The 24069-nt window shown below is 48.3% G+C and overlaps 1 protein-coding gene across 23 annotated transcripts in view; it reads right to left on the bottom strand.

The window, feature by feature from the left end:
- RIMBP2 (RIMS binding protein 2) overlaps positions 1-24069 on the bottom strand; it is a 2252680-nt gene that overhangs the window by 154375 nt on the left and 2074236 nt on the right. For 16 of the 23 annotated variants that reach the window (XM_069620091.1, XM_069620088.1, XM_069620089.1 and 13 more), the window contains one exon: positions 16513-16647. In XM_069620091.1, coding sequence (XP_069476192.1) covers positions 16513-16647 — 135 coding nt within the window. Of the gene's footprint in view, positions 1-16012; positions 16060-16512; positions 16648-24069 lie in introns of all 23 variants that reach the window. The other 7 variants (XM_069620095.1, XM_069620098.1, XM_069620110.1 and 4 more) reach the window with 2 other exon arrangements.

Here is a 24069-nt window from a genome sequence, read left to right as displayed (position 1 = left end):
GATTTGTCCCCCCAGAGTTGAAATCGGCTAGGGTTGTCCCTCTTCTTAAGAAGGCCTTCACTTGACCCATGGTTCCTGCTAATTTTCGTCGTATTTCTTTACTCCCTTTTCTCTCTAAATTGTTGGAATCACTAATCACACCTCTGCTATCTTCCTTTCTAGAATCCTCCTAGGTCTTTAACCCTGCATAGGCAGGGTTTAGACAAGGCAGAGGCACAGAGTGTGCTTGTGTCCGTGCAGGATGATATGTCTAGATTGGTCGGTTCAGGTGGGGTCGGGGTGCTGATTCTGCTGGACCTCTCGGCCGCGTTTGATACAGTCGACCACCCCATCATGTTGACATGCCTGGCTCAGATTGGAATATCTGGCCAGGTTCTTGCCTGGTTCACCTCTTTTCTATCAGACCACACCCAGACCCTTGCCATGCCCCCTTCTCCTCACCTGTGGTGTCCTGCAAGGCTCTTCACTGTCCCCGATCTTGTTTAATATTTATATCTGGGCTCTGGTATGCCTTATGCGTGGCCACGGCCTCAACTGTTACTCGTATGCGACGACACCCACATCTTGATCCGATTAGATCAGGATAGTGTTTAGGTGTCGTCGTGCCTTCGTAACTGTCTGAGTGCCGTGGGCGACTGGATGGATCAGAACTGACTCAAGCTCAACGGTGACAAGACTGAGGTGTTGGTGGTGGGTTGTCCACCGGATCCTTTATTATGGGCCACTGCTTTTTTGGCCCACCTCTCTGGGTCCCCTCCCCACTCCAGTTAGTAAGATCAAAAACGTAGGTGTTATTCTTTCTGCCTCTCTCTCTCTCTATGTCACATCAGGTCACGGCTGTGTGTCAAGCAGGCCATTATCATCTCAGGGATTTGAAGATGGTTCTACCCATGATACCTGTACAGTTGTGCCCCCCGTTGGTTGCAGCACTGGTTCTTTGCCGCTTGGATTATTGTAATTTGCTGTATCTATCGCAGCCTATTGGCATGATTCAGTGGCTACAGCGGATACAAAACCTGACGGCCAGGCTGGCTACTGGCACCCCATATGGAGCTCACATCACTCCGGTGCTGTGCTCACTCCACTGGCTACCGGTCAGCCAGCATGCCTGCTTCAAGGCCTTGTGCATAGTTCACCGGGCTATCCACGTTCAAGGGGCCGAGTTTTTGCAGGCCAAATTTTCCCGCTATCATCCAGTGCGAGACCTACGCTCCTCCACCGCGGATCTTCTTGTTGTCCCTAGATATCATCGTACTAGGGTTGGCGGTCGGGCTTTCTCCATGGCCACGGCCAACCTCTGGAATGATCTCCCTCCGACCATGAGGAAAACCCCCAATCACCTTGGGTTTAGAAGAGCCCTCAAGACCACTCTTTTCTAGCGCTCTTCTGTGTAACTTGTCCTCAGCTGTCTAGTCCTCCCTCTTTAGTGCCATGATGCCTTTGGGTGACCATGCGCTATGCAAGTGAAGATAACATAACATAACAAGTGGAAACGTTTAGAGGTATGCTGCAGAAGTCAGCAGCTGCAGCTTCATGTCATCTGGCCACAACACATCTTACCTTATTTGTTATCCATGGCTAAGTCAGGTTTGACACACTCTTCAAGGAGCAATTAGCTGCCATTTCCAGGTACAACCATTCTGCAGGCGTGCCATCCCTGTGGTCTCACCGGCTGGTGAAGAGGTTCTTGCATGGGCTTTTCAGGTCTTTTCCGCCCATCTGATGCCCAGCCCCGGCATGGGAATTGAACGTGCTGCTGTCAAGGCTCATGAAACCACCCTTTGAGCCACTGCATAGGGCATCCATCAAGTATCGTTCCTGGAAAACCGCCTTCTTGGTGGCCATAACATCAGCCAGGCCGGTAGTGGAAATCCAGGCCTGTTCTTGCAAACCGCCTTATTTGACATTTCACAAGCAGAAGCCATACTTCGTACTAACCCAACGTTTATGCCTGAGGTGCCATCCTCCTTCCATCTGAATCAACCATGGGGTTTACCAGTGTTTTTCGGTACATCTACGTCCCCGGTTGAGCAAGCATTACATTTGTTGGATTTGGTGCAGGCCCTGAAGTACTATTTGGCACATACTAAATCAATCGGTCTCACGGACCAATTGTTTGTGTCAGTTGGCCCGACTGGACCAGGGAAGGCTTTGTTGAAGTCTATCATATTGTATAGACTGGAGAGGGGTGTCTGTACTTCTGCCCCATATATGTTAGAGTAAAGGCACAGAAAACCCCAGCAAGGCTCTCAATTTGGTAGTATGGATGAGCAACCAGGCTTTCACTGTCAGGAGGTGATGCAGGCTGGTTCTTAAGTATAGTGTTTCCCCAAAGCCCCCACAAATGAATGTCCACACACTATGTTAGGTGATACTACTGCTTCTTCATATAAAATAAGGTTGCTACCTCTACCATATATATACATATAAATAATAAAACTTTGTACTTGGAATACTTATTCAAAGAAGTACAAATATATACATTCTATGTGGTATCACAAAGTACTTAAACTCAGTAAGAGATGCACTAACTGCAGGCAGTTTTAAAAAGGCATGTGAATTCTTCAGTGAGGTGTATCAGCATAGAATAGGGAAGAACGGTTGGTTAGTTGTGAACAGTGGCAGAATGTTTTCTTTAGATTATATACACAATTCTGTGTGAGGATCCCCACACCTGGGTAGCCTGTAAGAGAAAAGATCTAGGGAGTAACTTGTCTTTTACAGCCCAGTCCAATAATGTTCAATAACCTTTTGCTTTCGTTAAAAGGTTCTACCAGCCCAAGGTACCTGACAGGCCTCAGGAGAACAGGCTCCAAGACAAATCTGGGACTCCTGGACGACTCCTGAGGTTAGAAGATGCTCTTCCTCGTCACAGTACCTTTGGTGCCTTGGCAGGCAAAGTGGCAGAGTTTCAAGGTTTCACTTGACGATTCTCTCCGAGGACGGATCCCCCTTGGAAGAAGGAGCCACTGGGATGCTGAGTCCAAGCGAAAAACTTAACCAAAGTCTTTCTGAAGTGCAGCAGTTTGGCTCTTTGCGGTGCTCTCCTTTGGTCAATGATTTCTCCGACTGTAGAAGTCCTGTGAAGATGAAACTTGCTTTGGGCTTCTTAAAGGCTTGCAAATGAGAGTAAGACCCCTGGGATACTTCGCTGACTTCTAGCGGTGATGGGTGCATAGGTCACTTTTGGTGTCAGGTTTCGGAATTTCATGGTTTTCCGACTATTGGTTCTTCAGTGTTGCAGCCGCAACACGGACGTCTGGACAACTTCTGTAAACCTAGACTCGGCCACTGGAGTGTACCTCTAACCCTCACCAAATCTGGACCCTCGGGACACCTTCGTTAGCTTCTGGTGGTGGTAAACCCATCGGCTGACCTTCTACTGCACCCAGCGACTATGGACTCTCTGCAATGGGAAAAAGTGGTCCGTGATGATGGCAAGCATGTCCCTTGAAATGTACTTGGGCAGTTTGGAACTTTCGCAACTTCGGGTGTCCAGCAGCACTATGCAAGGGTACCCCCTGTTCTGGGTGGTAGACAGCAACGGCTTCCAACAGTCACAAAATGCACCCCCGGTCCTGGGCGTCACCAATGGACTTCTTTGACTTGAGATGTCCAGGCACTCCTCGTCAGGACTCACTAAGACACCTTCTCTGGACAGCAGACACAAAGGACTGGCTTCCAGGGCACTTCGGATGAAGAGTAGCAGTTTGCACGATAGTCCCTCGTAGCTCGGGGAGAGGTCTCCTTTGCAGGTCCTCTCTGGATCAGTCCTTGGAAGAACATGGCAAATTTTGTATTACACTAAGAAAATGCAACAGCAGACTTCTCCTCCAGCTCGGCTTCAAGGAACAGCTTCTTCTTGCTTCAGTTTCTACTTCAGCTTCTGAACAAATTGGTAACTGAGCGGTCCCCATATACACACATCTGTTCCCCATTCACTCTGGCTTAGCCAGGCTTAGTCAGCCAATCACGCAGAAGGGCTTTTGGGCAGGCAGGCAGGCAACCGATCAGGCTCACAGGCATTTATGCCATTCAGTCGACCCAGACACCCATAACAAAGAATGTGGATTGGGGTAAGCACCCAGCCTTTCAGCACAGTACACTGCATTCATGTCAGTTTGAGTCAGGGCTGCCTCGTTCATTGTATCACACACACAGAAACCAGACGCCCACAACAGAGAACGTGAGTTCACTTCAGACTCCATTCAAACAGGTCCCACCCATACGGTGTACCCACAACACACAACACCATGGAAGGCTCCAGTCAGTCGGACAAGGGGCCGCCTCAGAGCCACATATGGTATCTCCACCCAACAGCAAGCCAGGAGGAAAGGGAACAGAGACATATATAATGTTTCCACCCAACAGCCACTCAGGAGGAAGGGACGGAGCCAGGGCTTCCCAGGACTTTGGGGAAACAAAGTAAAAGGCAATAGAAACCAAGAGGCCACAGTGGCCATCTTGCCTTCTCTCATGAATCCATTGATTCCTATGGGAGGGCCTGGGCATCCCAAAATGGAGGACACTCCGAGCCAATGCCAAGTCAGCATGTAGCTGCCAGAAGCCCATACACTGCTCTTTGGGCAACACACAGGTACCCAAAAACACACATATGGGGTACAAGGGTGCACCACCCCCCATTGGTGCCATGGGTGTTGTCTACCAAAAGGAAAACATGAAGAGCTGTACTGCCAGAGGTCTAGGCTGGATCACAGTGGCAGAAAACACACACAGAGAAGTGGAAGGACAAGGACTAGGAGGCCCAGCCCCTTCATTAGGCATTTCCAGCATCACACATATCAAAGTGGATTGCGCCCTATATGTCCTTCTGTCATCAGCAGGCTGGTAGGCCTCTTATGGGAATATCCTGGGCTCATTCCACCAGAGCGGTGGCTGCTATCACTGCCTTCCTTTCCGGAATCCCACTGCCTGATATCTGGAGACCGGTGCATACATTCATCAAGTACTACTGTATCGACAGAGATTCAGCAGAAGAATCTAGAGTTAGCCAGTCGGTTCTGAGAAACCTTTTTGCGTGAGGTCAGTGGTCAGTTGTGCTGGGAGCCTGCCTCCACCCATATGTATTGTCTATTAATACTGCTTTGTAATCTATTCACAGCATATGAATCTATGACATATCCCATGCTGGAGATGGAATAAGTTACTTACCTGTATCTCCGGTTTCCCAGCATTGCGACCCTCTGTGTAGAATCCTGTGGATCCCGCACTAAAACCCTGTCTAAAGTCTCCTCCCAAGAGACCAGGAAAGGGCAGATGCTTCCTGATTCCTGGGGGTGGTGTACTGCGGGAGGATCACCTGACTGGAGACAGGGCCCAGGGTGGTAGGAAGATTTCGCAGGTTGGGACACGGTATTCCTCCTTGAATAGGAATACTCTTGCCACAGGATTAGAGGAGGAATTGGCCTATTGCCACTTTGATATATCTCAGCCTCCTCCTAAGGATGAGAAACGTAATCCAACAGAGTGTTGTACCCAAAGCAGAAGTCTATTGTACCCCTAAAACACCATATTCACCCCAAAGACAAAGGTATGCCAAAAAGAATGACGGAAATGTAACCTTTCCTGTCCCATCTGTCTCCAAAATGGTTAAACCCTATCACACCAATTCTAACAACATCAAGGAAAGACAAATCATACTTCTAACATTTAAAGAAGTAGGAAAACCGAATTTCTCATAAATTGCATGTCCCAGAGTCCCTCCGAAACTGTGACGAAGAGGAGGGCTGGAGAGGCATGTAGAGACCAAGAAAAGGCAGGCCTAACAGCTTTTGACAGGGTCAGGCAGTTATCTCTAAGGGCCTGTACCTGAAGCCAATTAACCCACCTGAGGGGAATAAAAGGCTGCAGTAGAAAGAAGCTGTAGCTGGAGGTGGAAGGTCAGCAGTAGTAGCAGAAGAAGAAGCAGAGCACGAGGCTGGAAGTTCACTAGGACGTGTGACCACAGAAGGGAAGCCGGAGCAAAGGAAGAGCAGATTTCACCTGCTGGCTCTGAGTTGGTCCTGTGCTCACACACCCCGTTTGGCTGTGCCTGCATTGGAAGAGACTGGAAGGAACTGGCAGTTTTTCCAGGTGTGCCTAATTGCTGTGAATGCAGAGCTGAAGTTGTGCATCCACCCGAGGCCCGTGTGCAGAAGCAAGCCGATGGAAGCTGGCAAAAGGAAGACTCTCCATTAACAAGGCCGGATCTGAGACACGCGAACTGCAGAGGTGTGTGGGTACCAAGAGTGCGTGTAGCAGAAGAAGCAAAGTCGGGAAGAAGAAGCAGCCCTCAACCGCCGATGAATGAAGCTCCATGCTCCAAATAATCAGGAATACCTTGCTGGTAACTGTAGCCAGTCTAAATGATGCTCGCGTATAAGGAAATGTGAGTAAAGTTGTTCACAGCAGTGGGAAGTCACTTTAACAAGGCAATTGTATTGCGTGCTTATTTCATCAAAGTTAAGGTGCTTGCATGAAGAGAAAACCTTTCTTTTGCCCATTGTTATGTTGCCGAATGGTCGCGTGTCTCATATTAAGTAGGTGAACATTGCCGGTATGCTGTAAAAAGTAGTAGCCGACTTTCCACAGTGTTACTAGACTAACATCAAAGAGAGGTTGCACGTATGAAACTGTGTTGCCCGATTCATGGTAAAGAATCGCTGCCTGAATAAAAGGGAACCCAAACCTTTAAAGTGGATGCTTGTCATCAAAACGAAATCTTGTGTGCCAAACTTGTTTCTTGTAACATTCAGAACAGAGTTGCTGAAGTCATGAGAAAAACAGCCAGTCGACAAGACCCTTTTAAAGTGAAACCAGCCCTATTCAGAACGGAAAACCTTTGTTTTAAAGTTGTTGAAGCTGCTGTAAACCCAGAGTCTTCTGATACAAGGGTGACATGGTTATCCCAGGCTGGAAGAGTGGAAACACAGCTTTGGGGTACCTACTGGAGACAAGAAGGTGTATATGAATCTGATGGAAGGGAGCTGGGTGCTTGTTAAAAGAGCTCTTTAATCTGTGTGAGAGAGGGAGAGAGAGAGAGAGAGAGAGAGAGAGAGAGAGAGAGAGAGAGAGAGAGAGAGAGAGAGAGAGAGAGGGAGAAAGAGAGAAAGAGAGAGAGAGAGAGAGAGAGAGAGAGAGAGAGAGACCCCTGCCAACCTGCAGAGGTCGAAGAGTCTTGCTTGAGTTGCCTAAAATATTTTATAAGTGTTAAGTTGCAGGGTGTTGTCCTGACCACTATGTTTTCCTGGTCTACTTTCTAATTGCTGTAAACCTGTTCTGTCATAAAACACACATTTGAATTTCTTCAGCATGAAATAGTACTTAAACCAATCAATTGATAGTGCAGACAAAATTAGAGACTAGGTACAGCTTTTATTTGATTAGCTGTGCATGCATTTCGTAGTTATGCATTAGAATTTTTTTGGAATATTTTTTTTATAAAAAGTTCGGTTTACAAAATACAGTTGGTTTATTTAAACATTTACAAAACCTTTGTGGCAACTGAAAAGGTAATACAATGTTGTAAGTTGTCTATAATTGTGTCAGTACTGTATTATTTGAAGTAGTAGCAGTAATAGTCTGTGAGGCAAAGGCGCCTGCTCTCACAGCATCATTGGCAGAAAGGAGCTGCTAAGGAGAGAGCAACCCCCAGGAAGAAACATCCTGACAAATGATATTGCAGACGCTGCAGAAGTTACACAAAGTAGAGTTGTTCTTAAGAAGAAGTGGTACAATTGTTTTGAACTTTATCCATTCTTTCCTGGAAGGAGGTTATCCAGGAATACCATTGGTGCTGTTTGCGTTGTGGGTCTTGGAAAGGGAATCTTTGCATCAACCAAAGAAGGAACGGTTACCAGTGGATTTATGTTTGAGTGAACATTTGTTTCTTTGGAACTTTTCAAGAACTGACTTAAGAGTTTCTATTTCCTTGGTAGAAATTGACTTTTGTGCATTTATGGGGGGAACAAGATCTACTCAGGACAAGTAGAAGTCATCCAAGACACTGGTTATTTGGTCATATTTTATTTGTTGTTCATGCTTTGTTTTCATTATTCTGTTGTTTAGAGTGAGGGTCTGTTTATACATGCTATGAGTTGTTCCCTTAGATCCTAGACTAGGAAGGGAATTCACTGGTAGAGTAGGCTTTGTTAGGTTTTGTTTGCATTTCTTTACTACAATAAAATACCAAATACTGATAAAACTACAAGCAGTTGTCTGCCTCGCATTACTGATCCCTCACACTACGCACCCAACCCTGCCCAGCCTCGGTAGTATCAGCAGCAGCCCAGGAGTGATCCACCAACCCTTCTTCCCCATGCATGGTGCCTTCTGACAAGGAAGATGAACAACTCGACACTTTCAGCAAAAGAGTTATTTCCATGGCCGCTTACACCTTCAAGCAACCAACTAATTGGAGATCCTCTCCCGTTATGACCGCGAAAGGTGGTACATAACGTGTCCTATCTTGGATTTTCTACCCGATGGTAAGAGGAAGGAAGCTTAAGTTCTGTTGTGTGATGGGGAAGTCATTTCAGACCATGCCATCACAGTCACGTTGGACATCACAGACACTGGCTTTCACCAGATGGGGAACGGAGCAGTGGTAAGACGCTAGGGATGGTTAAAGGCAACCAACTTTAGACCAGAGGCGCAATCTAAAGTGATCTATATGCTGTTTGATGGGGCTGACCTTTTTGGAAAGAAAGTGGATGAAACCCAGCAGGCCATAAAGGCTAATACTGATGCCGCACACTCCCTGGGCGTCCTACAGCGATGCCGGCAGTTCTTTCGGTCTGCTAAGGGAAGGTCCTCAAGGACCTCCAGAGAATATAGGCCTCCTTATCACCAACAAACGTCTCACACCGGCACGCCAGTAGCATACATGGGTATTATATGATATGCCATTTATAATTCACCTATACACAAGTGTTTCAAGGCGTGACGCGGCAAGGGAGGGGAACAGAGGGAAGAAAGAGACAGCAATCCTACTAGGCCGGGTGACATTGAGATCGCGCAAAAGTGCAGGGGAGGGGGAGGTGGAAAAGTGCAGGGGGAAGGGAAAGGACCAGTGCACTATATAGGAAACAGTAAAATAAATAAATTAATAAATAAAAGTGCAGCCAGCAGGTGACAAGTGCAAGGGTAAGTGCAGACATCAGGTGTCAAGTGCTAAAGGGGCTGTAGTGATACAGAAACAGTCCCTGAGTGCAAGGGTTGCCAGGGTGGCAGTGCAGATGTGCAACTGGCGGGGAGGGGACCTGGGTGGCCCGAGATCAGAGGATGACCAGGTAACCAGTGCTGTTTCAGATTAAACCAGGAGATCATCAGGGGAGAGAAGGAGAGAAAGCAGAAGCAAAGAGGAAGGTCTTGAGGTGCTTGCGGAACCAAAGATGGTTCTCCTCAATTTTCAGAGAGGCAGGGAGGCTATTCCAGAGGGAGGCCCCAGCCGAGGAAAGAGATCTACCACCAACTCAGTGCTTGGAGAAGCGACTGACCCTGAGGGAGTTGGAGACGGATGAGCGAAGAGCTTGAGAAGGAAGATATTTAGGAAGCGAGAGTTCAAGGTATAGAGGCCCCAGAAGGCCTTGTGGATAATGCAGAGGGTTTTGAACTTAATCCTCGCCGCCACTGGGAGCCAGTGCAGAGATTTCAGTCCTGGAGAGATACAATCCCTTGGCTTGAGGCCAAGGACAAGTCTCGCAGTCCTGTTTTGGATGCATTGCAGAGGGCGGAGAGTAGAGGCAGGCAGATTTAGAAAGAGGCTGTTTCAGTACTCCAGCTTAGAGTGAACTAGAGCTCTGGAGACACTGAGCTTCTAGGGGAAGGAGAGGAAAGGAAGACTACCTCTGAGGAGGTGCAGCTGGTAGTGTGCCTTATTAGAGACGTCAGAGATGTGGGGAGAGAAGGAGAATGTGGAGTCGAAGATGACCCCAAGGTTTTTAGCCTCACAGGTGGGAGCAGGAAGAGGGCCAAGAGAGGCCGGCCAGTGAGTGACAGGAAAGGAGGGAGCAGGTGTGCTGATGAGGAGAATCTCGGTCTTACTGGCATTAAGCCAGAGATCATTGGCTGCACACCACTCCTGGATGGCTGACAGACAGTCAGAGATGAGAGAAGGAGAAGAGGTGGCAGAAGGGAGCCTGAAAATGAGCTGAGTGTCATCCCCATAGCACTGAAGGTTGGGGCAGAGAGCGTCAATGTGGTGGGCAAAAAGTGCCAGGTATTGGTTGAAAAGCCACGGAGAGAGGTTAGACCCCGGGGGAACACCACAGGTAGAGATAGAGATAGAGGAGAGGAAGGACCCAAGTTGGACTTGGGAGGGTCGATCGGAGACAAATCAGGTCAGCCAAGCCAGGGCCTGACCAGTGATACCCAGGTTATCACAGAGGCGGTGGAGCAGGATGGCATGGTTGACCATATCCAAGGCAGAAGAGAGATCAAGTAAGATGAGGACACCGTTCGAATCAAGGTTGGAGAGCCGGTCTTCACGTATGTTCAGGAGAGCAGTTTCAGTGCTTCTGGCAGCTCTGAAGCCAGACTGATGGTCATGGAGACAACCAACAGATTCAGAGTGAAGATTAAGCTGGGAGATGGCCAGCTTTTCCAGGAGTTTGCCCAGGAAAGGAGTGATGAGATTGGACAATAGTTAGCCGGGCATTAATTGTCGGCAGAGGGTTTCTTTAGAAGAGGGTGGACAACAGAGTGCTTCAGGGGGAGGGGAAGACTCCAGTGACGAAGGAGTGGTTGCAGAAATCAGCCAGAGCAGGAGCTAGGGTTTCAATTTGGTCCTTGATGGTTTTGGAGGAACAGGGGTGAACATGTTTTGACGAGATTTTCATAGATCAGACTTGTCTAGAAACCTTGTCTGAGGAGAAATGGCAGAGAAAGAGGGAGGAGAGATAGCCGCAGAGGGGCCATAGGAAGAGCTGGGAGTGGAGGGAGAAGGGGGAGAGAAAGAGGGTAGTTCTCAGATGTACAGAGGAACTCAGAGATGGTGTGTATCGTCCTCAAGAACACAAACCCCTTAGGAGGCCTGACCAGCTCCAGGACCTGAAACCCTTCACTTCAGAACACAAACCCCTTAGCGGGCCTGACCAGCTCCAGGACCTGAAACCCTTCACTTCAGAACACAAACCCCTTAGCAGGCCTGACCAGCTCCAGGACCTGAAACCCTTCACTTCAGAACACAAACCCCTTAGCAGGCCTGACCAGCTCCAGGACCTGAAACCCTTCACTTCAGAACACAAACCCCTTAGCAGGCCTGACCAGCTCCAGAACCTGAAACCCTTCACTTCAGAACACAAACCCCTTAGCAGGCTTGACCAGCTCTGGGACCTGCAACACTCCACTTCAGCACCCCAGTGGGAGGTCGTTCAGAAGACACCTCCACTGACAAGTGGATGCTCAGCATCATCCGTCACGGTCACACCCTCAAGCTCATAAGAAAATGTCTCTCAATTCTTCCCATAAAGAAAAAGGAACATCAGTTCCTCCTCCTCCAGGAAGTTCAGTCTCTTTTAAAAAAGGGAGCTATCGAAGTTGTCCCATCACATCTCTGGCGCTACGCGGTGTAAACTTTCTTCAGGTTACATGTCGAGCAGGCCTTAAAAAGGCACTTCTTCCTTGTGTCTGTCCTCTCCACTGACTCTTGAAAAGGCCTCAGATAGAACTGGGACTCCGGAGGCAATGGAATGGGCTGAATCTTCACTGCTGTGGGCGAGAAGCGATGCAGCACCAAACTTGAACATTAGATGGAAAAAGCAGCAGAAACAGACAAATAATCATCAAATTTCTAGAAGAAAGACTTCTCGAGTACTCCCAACACTTGAAATTCGGTAACAAGTCTGAAGATGGCCAGCAGGGGTGGAGCTTAGAGTACCTGTCTAACTGCCTGTGGGCAGCATGATCCAAATGACTTATAATAGAGCGCTAAAGTGACAAGCAGATTAAAAATGTAAAGGTAAACTGCTTTAATGTGAGTGAGGATTGCCAACCAGATGACGGGAATATTCAGAAGCAGGTGAATCCAGGAAACGCGCCAGTGCTGGAGAACATGAATCACAGGGAAGTAATCTGTTCCATCTCTGCATCACTGAGAGGGGTAACCTAGGATTTTGGCAGGGTAATAAAACCTTAAACCCTCTACACCAGCCAGAGCGGGATGATATCGTCAGCCTACCAGTCCAGAGGAATGAACAGAATCTGTTGCAAGCCTTTGCACAGGCTATATCTAAAGGAACAGGTGGCTGAGCTAAATGGACCTTTTTTTTGTTTATTTTTTACAAAAAATGTCTATTATACAAAGGGTATGTAGAAGCCGGCAGCCATCCGTTTTATGCGGTCAAGGCCCACCATGATGTCTTGTTTGTTTTGTGTTTTCTTCTGAGCATTGTGGAGAGAAAGCAAATTAGATGAGGGTTTCTGCACAGTGGACTTTGCGTTCCACCATCTTGGCAACCTAGTGAGCACCTCCTTTCGATCTGAATATGTATTGGGCAGGCCTTCATTTCACAGAGTTGAGGGAAGATTAGGTCTTGTCATCAAAAAGAAGAATAAACCTTTTGGAAATCATGCCTCCTTGTCCGTCTCCAGCTTTCGACCTAACATCATTTGCCTCAATCAAACACCACCCACCACACGTTTGAGATTAGACGTCTGCGGCTCACATATGCTCGCCGCAAACCTGGTCGAACGTTCAGGCTGTATGTAGGAGCACATTTGCTATAGAAGAAGTTGCACTTTTTGGGACCCCTCGATAACTTTTTCCCTTTGAGGAAACCTCGCTGGACATTCCAACCAAAATATAACCCCAGGTCTGAATTCTGGGGTAACGTTCACGAAGATCCACCTGATGGCACAAAAGTTATACACATGTCAAAAGGTGCGCAGTTCGGCATAGCCATAACCTCTGCGACGGTATCCGGGAGCCAGTAAAATGCCTAGCTGTGGACTCAGCACTCCATCTAAGAATGTGTACGATGCAGCAGGGAGGCGGGAATGCTAGGGGTCTTCTTGAAGCGAGTTATGCATCTGGTTGGACGTTATCGGTATTGCATGATTTCCGCTCCTCCTGAACTGTTTGCGGGAAGGGATGAGCCCAATGCAAGAGGAATGTTGTTCTAGATTCTGGTTGACCTATTTCTCCGCTCCTTCTTTTTGCCCTTTTTGATCGTGGGGCTGGCTATAATGAGAAAATGTGTTACGTTGACATGATAATGTACCCCTCCTTTACAGCATTGCTGCCACCAGGAAGCATTATTAAGGAAGCAACATGGCAGCACAGGTTCCTGCTCCGCTACTTGCACCATCGTCTCCCTGCTATATTCTGACAAACCGGGTTTTGTTTCTCCCAGCCCCCATGCAAGAGGACCACCTGTCGCACATGATATTAATAAATGATCATAGGGACCTGGGAGCATCAGGCGTCGATGCTACTGACGCCGGCCGAGGCAGAGAAATCCTGCAAGATTCCGTGCTCGAGGAAGGCTGAAAAAGGTAAGGGGAGTAGATGGTACATCTTAGCCAGAAAAACCTTGAAGGCCAGGCCAGGGATCGGTAGGTTTGAGAGTGTTGTTCTGGGGCTCTATAAAGGCTTACCCCCAGGAGGGGGTCATCCTTATTCCATTTGGAGAGACATGAGCGAGACTCTTCGCTTCTGGGACCTGCTCCTTATATTCTAATGTCTGTTTGGAACCTCATGGTCAGAGGATGAGAAAAGTAAAGCGCCTTCTCTTAATCTGGAAGAAAATACCTCAGATTGTACAGGCCGATACATCATTATCCAAGTACAAAATAGTTCGGGTTCTTGGGGATCTTTGTCTGTAAAATGCATCAGCCACAGAGTAAACAAGGGTCAGAAGAGAGCCCTTTGACCTCCTTTTGATGCTGCCTTTTGTCCTGCATTATGTATAAAGCCCGGTGACTCTGAATGCCTGTGGAAGAAGCCAGAAGCTTCCTAAAAGCCAGATAGATGGCTATGGAACACAACAATAAACGTTAACGGCATGAAATCACTCACCATCGGAAGACCACAAACCGGGAACTAGACTCTCACAGCAAAGTGCAGTAAAGAAGTTGATGTGACTGGGGTTTAAATAATCGTGGGTAAAAGCAAGCCCAACTTAACATAGAAATGAGGCATAACATAAGGATTGTTAAACAATCGACGTAGAGAGTATCCAGATAAGCGCGAGTATTGGCAAGGTCTAATTCTGGAGGATTTAGATTTTTAGGCTGTTTCAAGACCTACCCTAGTCTGGTTCAAGATCTACCCCCTTCTTAAACTTGAAGGACGCGTATACTTACACATGTGTCACTCTATGGTACAGCAGCCATAAGAAGTGCAGAATTGGCAAGGCGTTTCTGTCCACAGGTCTTTCCTTAGAACCCTCAGTTTCCCGTCTTGACATCCGTAAAGGATTCAGACCGTCTCCCAGAATCATAATTTAATGCGGCGATTCCTCTCAGGTCAATGGCTTCGCCATAATCATTTAGCACATTTCACCAGAGCTAAAGTTAATGTCGGTCATATTCTGAAAGGCTGTACATATTTGGGGACCCCGACTATACTTGTCCAATCTTCGTACCCCACGCTCTTTGCTGAACAATCAGGTGAGCTCTTTTGCTCTATATCCCTCCCAAGTATCATGTATTTTTTGTTTCCTAAGAAGTTGCACGCCTGAAGAAGTAACATGTAAAAAGAATTAACACATTCTCCTCACAGTAGTACCTTTTCTGTTAATCCACAAGTGTTCCCCACTCAGGCAGACTGAGGTCTCTTTTCTTTCCCTTCTACAACCAGTCTTGACTTGGGCGCGCAAGTGGGGGCATTGATAAGGGGTGCCGCGGTGCATGCATGCCCCACTTTGGTGCAGTGTGGCTTCTTACAGAGCGTGTTCCGTTCCCACAGCTCTCCCAACTGGCAGATGGTCCTCGATGGATGAGGACACGTGAAGTTATACAGTTGAGAAATTCAAGCTTCTCTCTTGCACAGACTTGCGTACATGTATATTCTTAACAAGATGGCAAACTTGGAAAAACTAATCTGAACCTTAATTGCAATCAAGGATAGCTGGAAGGCCCACAGTGGTCTGTGGTTTTCACAGGTTCGTGCAGCGGGGTCGATCTACGACTACATGATTGTGGTGGCCTCTTTGGATGGGTTAAATCCTCAGTGGTCATCATCTCTCGTCGGGTGGCTCTGGGAGCTGTAAGCCAATTGGAGGATGTTGGGGCATGAACTTCCACAGTGGCTTCCAGCTAAATGATTGACAATCGAGGTCAGACTCTAGGGGTACACTCTGCGTGAAGCGCCTCAGGACACCTGAAGATACCAGATTTGTTTCATCTCACAGCATTCAGTGACTGAGCCTCATGTTTTCACAGCAAGCTGCTATTGAATCCTGCCTGTGCCCTTTGTGTTCACGTTGACCGCTGGTCTTCTGGTCGAACACGCAATATTGTCCTGCACGTGATAACGCAATATAGAATTGGCATTAACCCACCTGAAGCCATAAAGCCGCAGTCAGATGGTCGGTGGTGGTCCAGGAGTTAAAGTTATCCTTTTATGCCACCAGATCAGTTTTGGTTTTCTTTAAGGTTAAAGAAAATACATTTAGTTTTTAAGTGTTTACTGTGGACACGAGGCAGGATTTCCTTATAATGCATCACGATAGGCGTATTTGCACTATCATAAAGGGACAACTACGGAGCCCTTTCCCGGGAATCAAAACACAAAACACTCGGCTCATTAAGAAATATGTTTCACATTTTGACAATTTGGAGACCAAAGTAGGTTTTAAGTGATGGAGAGGAAGTACATTTTTCTTAAACTGTTCGACTTCCGGTTACCAAAATGTCAAATCAAATGACTATCCAAATCCAAGGAACTATTCTATTATAGGTTTTTGAAGACATATTTCTTTTCTTGAATGATCAAGTCTCAGGAGGGGTGCATTAGAAATTTGTGACGCAGTTTCGATGTCGTAATCGGTATCTTCAGTTGTTCACTTACGTGAAGGCTAAGCTGCCTTGTTAAGGTGTGAAATGAACACTCTTCTTCTGTTTCCAAGCAGATGAGCAAAGAAATAAAACAGAAAATATTGCAGTGATGAAACAAAACAAAAAAGTGAGGCACAGATCCAGATATGAGTGGGGGGCAGGGGAGGGGTTGGAACAGTCTGCAATGTGTGTAGCACCTAGCACCTAGAACTTAATTAGAATATGAATAACCTTTTTCGACTCAGGTGAAATATTTGGTTGTGGTCTTCACCACTGTTCTAGTTTAAGCCCACATGTTCTTCTTTAAAGCATGTGCCAAATGTTTTATGAGAAAAAGCGGTCGAACCCATCCACAAAATCATGGGCACATGTAAAAGCTATTTCTTTACTGTTCAACTACTTGTAAATGTCAAAATCCTCAATGAAAATTAAAAATGGCAAATAAAATAAACAAAAATGAAACTAAATGAATGACGGTGTGTGGGGCTTATTGGAGAACAAGTGGTCTCTTACCCGTTTTGGTTTTGTACGTACTGGAGCGTCTTGGGCATATCGGGTCGGGGCGTCGGAGAGGTACACCTCCACATCGTCAGGCACTTCTTCCAGAAAGTTCGACGGCACGAGGCCCTTCTGTCCATTGTGTTCACCCTGAAACGTTCAGCGGGGGCATGAGACTCAATGTTTGCAGAATACGACACCCCCCCCACTTCCGTGCTCTTCCTGGCCTCTTCAGTTATCTGCTAGTTGCACGACCCTCCACCATTGGAAACATCCAGTACCATTACCCACAGTTACTACTAAGGTATTAGGCTTTACAATAAAAGGAACTATGAGTTAGGGAAGCAGCTTTGTGGATTCATGGGAATAATTGGATTGTAAATTATCTTCAATTTTCTTCCAATTGCTCCTGTAATTCCTTCATCGGCCCCCGCCATGGACAGTGCCTGATACTATCGGACCCAAAGGGTGGGTTGCAATACGATAGAAACTGGAGAGTTCCACCAGTAGCTGTTGAAATATGCAACATAGATATAAGTGGAGACCTGCTAACTCCAGAAAGTCCCCATGCTCTGTTCAAACCTGTGCCTAGCATGGGCCAGACGCCAAAGTGCTCAGTACTGGCGGCTTTACACTCAAACGACTCCAGATGCTACAGTATAAAGGGCCAGGGTGATGCTGGGATGCAAAAAGGACAAGCCCATCTCTCCTAGCCGTCAGTCCATCTGCTGGGCTACGGTGCGACGCAGGGCAGTTTGGTACTCCGGCCCTGAATACCTAATTGAGGAGCTGGAACGCGGCATCGTCCCTTAGGACCCTCTGGTCTGCCTACACCACCTCAGTTCTCCAGTCTAAAGATAAACAGAAGCAGAGAGAACGAACTATACTCGAAGTTCTAAGACCATCTTGGAATACCCCAACTCTGGGATTGAGCGTTTAGGGAGAGCATTGCAAACAACAAACTGAACTCCTTACGCTCCCTAAAGCCTTTTTGGGCTCCCAACACAAAAACCCAGCTGAGACCAACCCCACAAGCTAACACTACTGCCTACCATGACCTGCTGGCCCCTGGTACACTTACTCCCTTCTTCAAACCAGAAGACCCGCCTAGGAGATCAATAAAGCCTGTTCAACAGAGGGACAGCCTTTGCTGCAACACCCTCACCCTAGGTATGAACCCCTTCCTCAGACTCCCTCTCCAGCTCCCCCATGTACCCTTCCTTCATGCACGTTATACCTGTCCTAGGGCCTATGTTGACCGGGCTGCCCATTAACCTTGTTTTCCATTCGCTCTCCTTTCCTTTACCCCTCCCCGCCCTGTGCTGGAAAGGTTTCCCTTCACATGCGGGTGTGGGTCAAAACAACAAATGAAAATAAAACGAATTTTGATGGAGTGATCCAATTTAGGATATCTATGGAGTGTGCCAGTCTGGTGGGGGCAAGCATGGGAACCTTGAATCTTTCGACTCCGACAGGCAAGGGCACAGAAACTGGAATACACTGCTATTATCTGCCCAGGCAGAAATGGTCTTAAATTCACTGGCATGGACCCCAAATAAAATCCAGATCCCCTCCGGCGTACCCCCCACCTGTATGAAAATAAGAGAGTAAGAATGCTGCAAAAAGTATGAACAAAAGGCAATTCTCTTATTGGCCTGCTGCCTTTGCAGGGACTGCTTCCAGCCCTCAAGAAGTCATTTACACAGCTTGAAAGTCTGTATTCCCCACCAGTACACCAATAGCAGAGGGGACAACATGGGTACAGCACATGCCCACACACAACCTAACATTCCCTGCCTTCTTCCTTGGCCCCCAAAAATGGCATCCTCAGAACCACTTGAAGCTTGTTAGAACATTCCTATTGTCTTTCCATGAAACTCTTATTGTTTCCATGCCAGCTCCTAAAAACAGAGTCTTAGGACCGTCCACTCAGACGTCCACTCAGAGTCTCTCATCCCTTCTGGCGGGGAGTCCAGAATCTAGGGCGCACTAGTTCAAGGGCATGGTAATTTCTTCTGCCCAGAACCCGTTGGCTGGATTATGCAGGACCCCAACTCTTAGGATACTTGACATGATGTGACCATCACAAGGCAGTCAATCGATCTGATGATTGATTGATCTTGTTAGAAAATCAACAAGGCATTTATGTAGTGGAAGACTACATGTGGCCAACCAACATTCAGAAAGCGCTTTAAAATCAGAACAGTCAAGAGTGTCAGAAGACAAGTTCATGGCCAGTGTCATCTGGGAAGCCAATGAGGATGACGCATGCTGAGCCAAGTGGACCCAAAGGTGAGAATGGGAGAAGTTAGTTCTATGAAACTGAAGGCACTTGACCATGACATCTCTATGAGCTTTAGAGAGTGCGCAAACTGCACACATGGCCTGGTGGGAAGCAAGTGCAAGCAGTGTGTAATTTAGTCAGCAAGCCCCAGTTGCAGCGCGGGCTGCAGCATTCAGAATCATTCGCAGCCGTAGGGAGCGGATCCTGGATGGGGAGAGTTTCCATGATCAAGCTCCACAGATCTAAGGGGAAGGCCGCAGATGTATGAGGCCAGCGGGATAGAACGCAGACCCTTCTGAATGCACCCCACTCTTCAGAGGCATTGCACCTGCCCCTTTGAGCATGTGGGCGAGGGAATTGAGATGGATTTCCATCTGCTAGAGAAAGCGCCCATATTTCTACATGGAAGTTGGGTCTTCTAATCAGCCTGTCCTCCATAAATCGCCCTGTTGCTTAGAAGGTGGTGTTAGCTGTTTCTACCTGATGGGCCTGGCACCCCACATGGTGCATAATGGAATCACGTACATTCATATCTAAGATGTCAGTGTATACTTCCTGCTGGGCCACATAGCTCGGCTAACCCGGAAGTGTAGACCACACAGGGCGCATGTAAACTATCCTTCAACACGCATACTGGCTTTAGGAAAAGTGGCACAATACACAGTTGCCAAATGGCAACCTTTGTGCTAGAAGCACTACTACTACGGTCCATGGCGAGTATATCATTTATTTAAAACGACAGCTAGGCCCCAAACAATGCTAAGCAAAACAGGGCTAACTTTAAAAGTGCAGTCTCAAAAGTAAATGTGGTTCTTGTTTTTGCTAGCATGACTGTTTGCTGTGTCAGAGCAGGCAGCTCCAATCGGAGGATATATAACTGGCAAGCTACCGAAGCTCCCCGCCAGTGGATATACCTGGCAAGCTACTGAAGCCAGGGGTGGACTGGGATCTAAAAGAGGCCCTGGAAATAATTACTGGGGACCAAAGGAGGCCCTGGAAATAAAGTTCAAAGAGGCCCCATATGACACATTTTCAGCAAGCCCAATGCTTTTCCTATGAGAAAATGCGCAAATACCACACAAAAGAGGCCCAGGGTGCAGACGCCCACCGGGAAATCTCCAGAGTTCCCTATAGGCCAGTCCACCCTTGACTGAAGCTCGCCGCCAGTGGATATACCTGGCAATCTACTGAAGCTCATCGCCAGTGGATATACCTGGCAAGCTACTGAAGCTTAACGCCCGTGGATATACCTGGCAATCTACCGATGGTCATTGCCAGTGGATATACGTGGCAAGCTACCGAAGCTCACCACCCGTGGATATACCTGGCAAACTACTGAAGCTCGCTTCCAGCAGATACGCCTGGCAATCTACCAAAGCTCACGCCAGTGGATATACCTGGCAATCTACCGATGCTCACTGCAAGTGGATATACCTGGCAAGCTAACAAAGCTTGATGACCGTGGATATACGTGGTAAGCTACTGAAGCGTGCCGCCAGTGGATATGCCTAGCAGGCTACCGAAGCTCACCCCCGTGGATATACCTGGCAATCTACCGAAGCTCGCTGCCAGTGGATACACCTGGCAATCTACCGAAGCCCGCCGCCGGTGGATATAGCTGGCAATCTACCGAAGCTCGCTGCCAGTGGATATAGCTGGCCAGCTACCGAAGCTTGCCGCCACTGGATATACCTGGCAATCTACTGAAGCTCACCGCCAGTGGATATCCGTGGCAAACTACCGAAGCTCACCGCCCGTGGATATACCTGGAAAGCTACTGAAGTTTGCCATCTGTGGATATATCTGGCAAACTACCCAAGCTCGCTGCCAGTGGATATACCTAGCAATCTACCGGGGCTCCCCGCCAGTGGATATACCTGGCAATCTACCGAGCTCACCACCAGTAGATATAGCTGGCAAGCTACCGAAGCTCGTCGCCAGTGGATATACCTGGCAAGCTACTGAAGCTCACTGCCCGTGGATATACCTGGCAAACTACTGAAGCTCACTTCCAGTGGATAAACCTGGCAATCTACCAAAGCTAACACCAGTGGATATACCTGGCAATCTAGCGATGCTCACTGCCAGTGGATATACCTGGCAAGCTACCGAAGCTCACCTCCTCTGGATATACGTGGTAAGCTACTGAAGCTCACCGCCAGTGGATATGCCTAGCAAGCTAGGGAAGCTCACCGCCCGTGGATATACCTGGCAATCTACAAAAGCTCGCTGCCAGTGGATACACCTGGCAATCTACCGAAGCTAGCCGCCAGTGGATATTCCTGGCAATCTACCAAAGCTCACTGTCAGTGGATACACCTGGTAATATACCAAAGCTCGCCCCCGGTTGATATACCTGGCAAGCTACCGAAGCTCACCGCCCATGGATATACCTGGCAATCTACCGAAGCTCGCTGCCAGTGGATATAGCTGGCCAGCTACCGAAGCTTGCCGCCACTGGATATACCTGGCAATCTACTGAAGTTCACCGCCAGTGGATATACCTGGCAAACTACCGAAGCTCACCGCCTGTGGATATACCTGGAAATCTACCGAAGCTCACCGCCAGTGGATAGACCTGGCAAACTACCGAAGCTCACCGCCCGTGGATAGACCTGGCAAGCTACTGAAGCTCGCCGCCAGTGGATATACCTGGCAATCTAACGAAGCTCATCACCATTTGGATATACCTGGCAAGCTACTGAAGCTCACCGGCCGTGGATAAACCTGGCAAACTACTGAAGCTCGCTTCCAGTGGATATACCTGGCAATCTACGGAAGCTCACGCCAGTGGACATACCTGGCAATCTACCGATGCTCACTGTCAGTGGATATACCTGGCAAGCCACCAAAGCTCACCACCCGTGGATATACGTTGTAAGCTACTGAAGCTCACCGCCAGTGGATATGCCTAGCAAGCTACCAAAGCTCACCGCCTGTGGATATACCTGGCAATCTACCGAGGCTCGCTGCCAGAGGATACACCTAGCAATCTACCGAAGCCCGCCGCCAGTGGATATTCCTGGCAATCTACCAAAGCTCACTGTCCGTGGATACACCTGGCAATCTACCAAAGCTCGCCACTGGTGGATATACCTGGCAAGCAACCGAAGCTCACCGCCCATGGATATACCTGGCAATCTATCAAAGCTCACTGCCAGTGGATATAGCTGGCCAGCTACCGAAGCTTGCCGCCACTGGATATACCTGGCAATCTACTGAAGCTCACCGCCAGTGGATATATGTGGCAAACTACCGAAGCTCACCGCCCGTGGATATACCTGGAAAGCTACTGAAGTTTGCCATCTGTGGATATATATGGCAAACTACCCAAGCTTGCTGCCAGTGGATATACCTAGCAATCTACTGGGGCTCCCGCCAGTTGATATTCCTGGCAATCTACCAAAGCTCACTGTCAGTGGATACATCTGGCAATCTATCAAAGCTCGCCCCCGGTGGATATACGTGCCTTGAAAAACTTGTATATAGGCGCGTTATAAATGCTATATCATATCATATCATACCTGGCAAGCTACCGAAGCTCACCGCCCATGGATATACCTGGCAATCTGCCAGTGGATATAGCTGGCCAGCTACCTAAGCTTGCCGCCTCTGGATATACCTGGCAATCTACCGAAGCTCACCACCAGTGGATATACTTGGCAAACTACCGACGCTCACCGCCCGTGGATATACCTGGAAAGCTACCGAAGTTTGCCGTCTGTGGATATAGCTGGCAAACTACCGAAGCTTGCTGCCAATGGATATACCTGGCAATCTACCGGGGCTCGCTGCCAGTGGATATACCTGGCAATCTACCGAGCTCACCACCAGTAGATAGAGTTGGCAAGCTACTGAAGCTCGCCGCCAGTGGATATACCTGGCAATCTACCAAAGCTCACTGCCAGGGATATACCTGGCAAGCTACCAAAGCTCACCCCCCGTGGATATACGTGGTAAGATACTGAAGCTTGCCGCCAGTGGATAGGCCTAGCAAGCTACCGAAGCTCGATGCCAGTGGATACACCTGGCAATCTACCGAAGCTAGCCGCCAGTGGATATTCATGGCAATCTACCAAAGCTCACTGTCAGTGGATACACCTGGCAATCTACCAAAGCTCGCCCCCGGTGGATATACCTGGCAAGTTACCGAAGCTCACCGCCAGTAGATATAGCTGGCAAGCTACTGAAGCTCGCTGCCAGTGGATATACCTGGCAAGCTACTGAAGCTCACCGCCGTGGATATACCTTGCAAACTACTGAAGCTCGCTTCCAGTGGATATACCTGGCAATCTACTGAAGCTAACGCTAGTGGATATACCTGGCAATCTAGCGATGCTCACTGCCAGTGGATATACCTGGCAAGCTACCGAAGCTCACCGTCCGTGGATATACATGGTAAGCTACTGAAGATCGCCGCCAGTGGATATGCCTAGCAAGCTACCGAAGCTCACCGCCCGTGGATATACCTGGCAATCTCCCGAAGCTTGCTGCCAGTGGATACACCAGGCAATCTACCAAAGCTAGCCGCCAGTGGATATTCCTGGCAATCTACCAAAGCTCACTGTCAGTGGATACACCTGGCAATCTACCAAAGCTCGCCCCCGGTGGATATACGCGCCTTGAAACACTTGTGTATTGGCGCGTTATAAATGCGATATCATATCATATCATATATCAAACCTGGCAAGCTACCGAAGCTCACCGCCCATGGATATACCTGGCAATCTGCCAGTGGATATAGCTGGCCAGCTACCGAAGCTTGCCACCACTGGATATACCTGGCAATCTACTGAAGCTCACCGCCAGTGGATATACCTGGCAAACTACCGATGCCCACCGCCTGTGGCTATACCTGGAAAGCTACTGAAGTTTGCCGTCTGTGGATTTATCTGGCAAACTACCCAAGCTCGCTGCCAGTGGATATACCTGGCAATCTACCAGGACTCGCCGCAAGTGGATATACCTGGCAATCTACTGAGCTCACCACCAGTAGATATAGTTGGCAAGCTACCGAAGCTCGCCACCAGTGGATATACCTGGCAAGCTACTGAAGCTCGCCGCCAGTTGATATACCTGGGAATCTACCGAAGCTCACCGCCAGTGGATATACCTGGCAAGCTACCAAAGCTCACCGCCCGTGGATATACGTGGTAAGCTACTGAAGCTCTCCGCCAGTGGATATGCCTAGCAAGCTACCAAAGCTCGCTGCCAGTGGATACACCTGGCAATCTACCGAAGCTAGCCGCCAGTGGATATTCATGGCAATCTACCAAAGCTCACCGCCA

The sequence above is a fragment of the Ambystoma mexicanum genome, chromosome 10, assembly GCF_040938575.1.
Source record: "Ambystoma mexicanum isolate Mex_15411 chromosome 10, UKY_AmexF1_1, whole genome shotgun sequence".
NCBI lineage: Eukaryota > Metazoa > Chordata > Amphibia > Caudata > Ambystomatidae > Ambystoma > Ambystoma mexicanum.
This window is presented reverse-complemented; position numbering and strand designations above follow the sequence as displayed.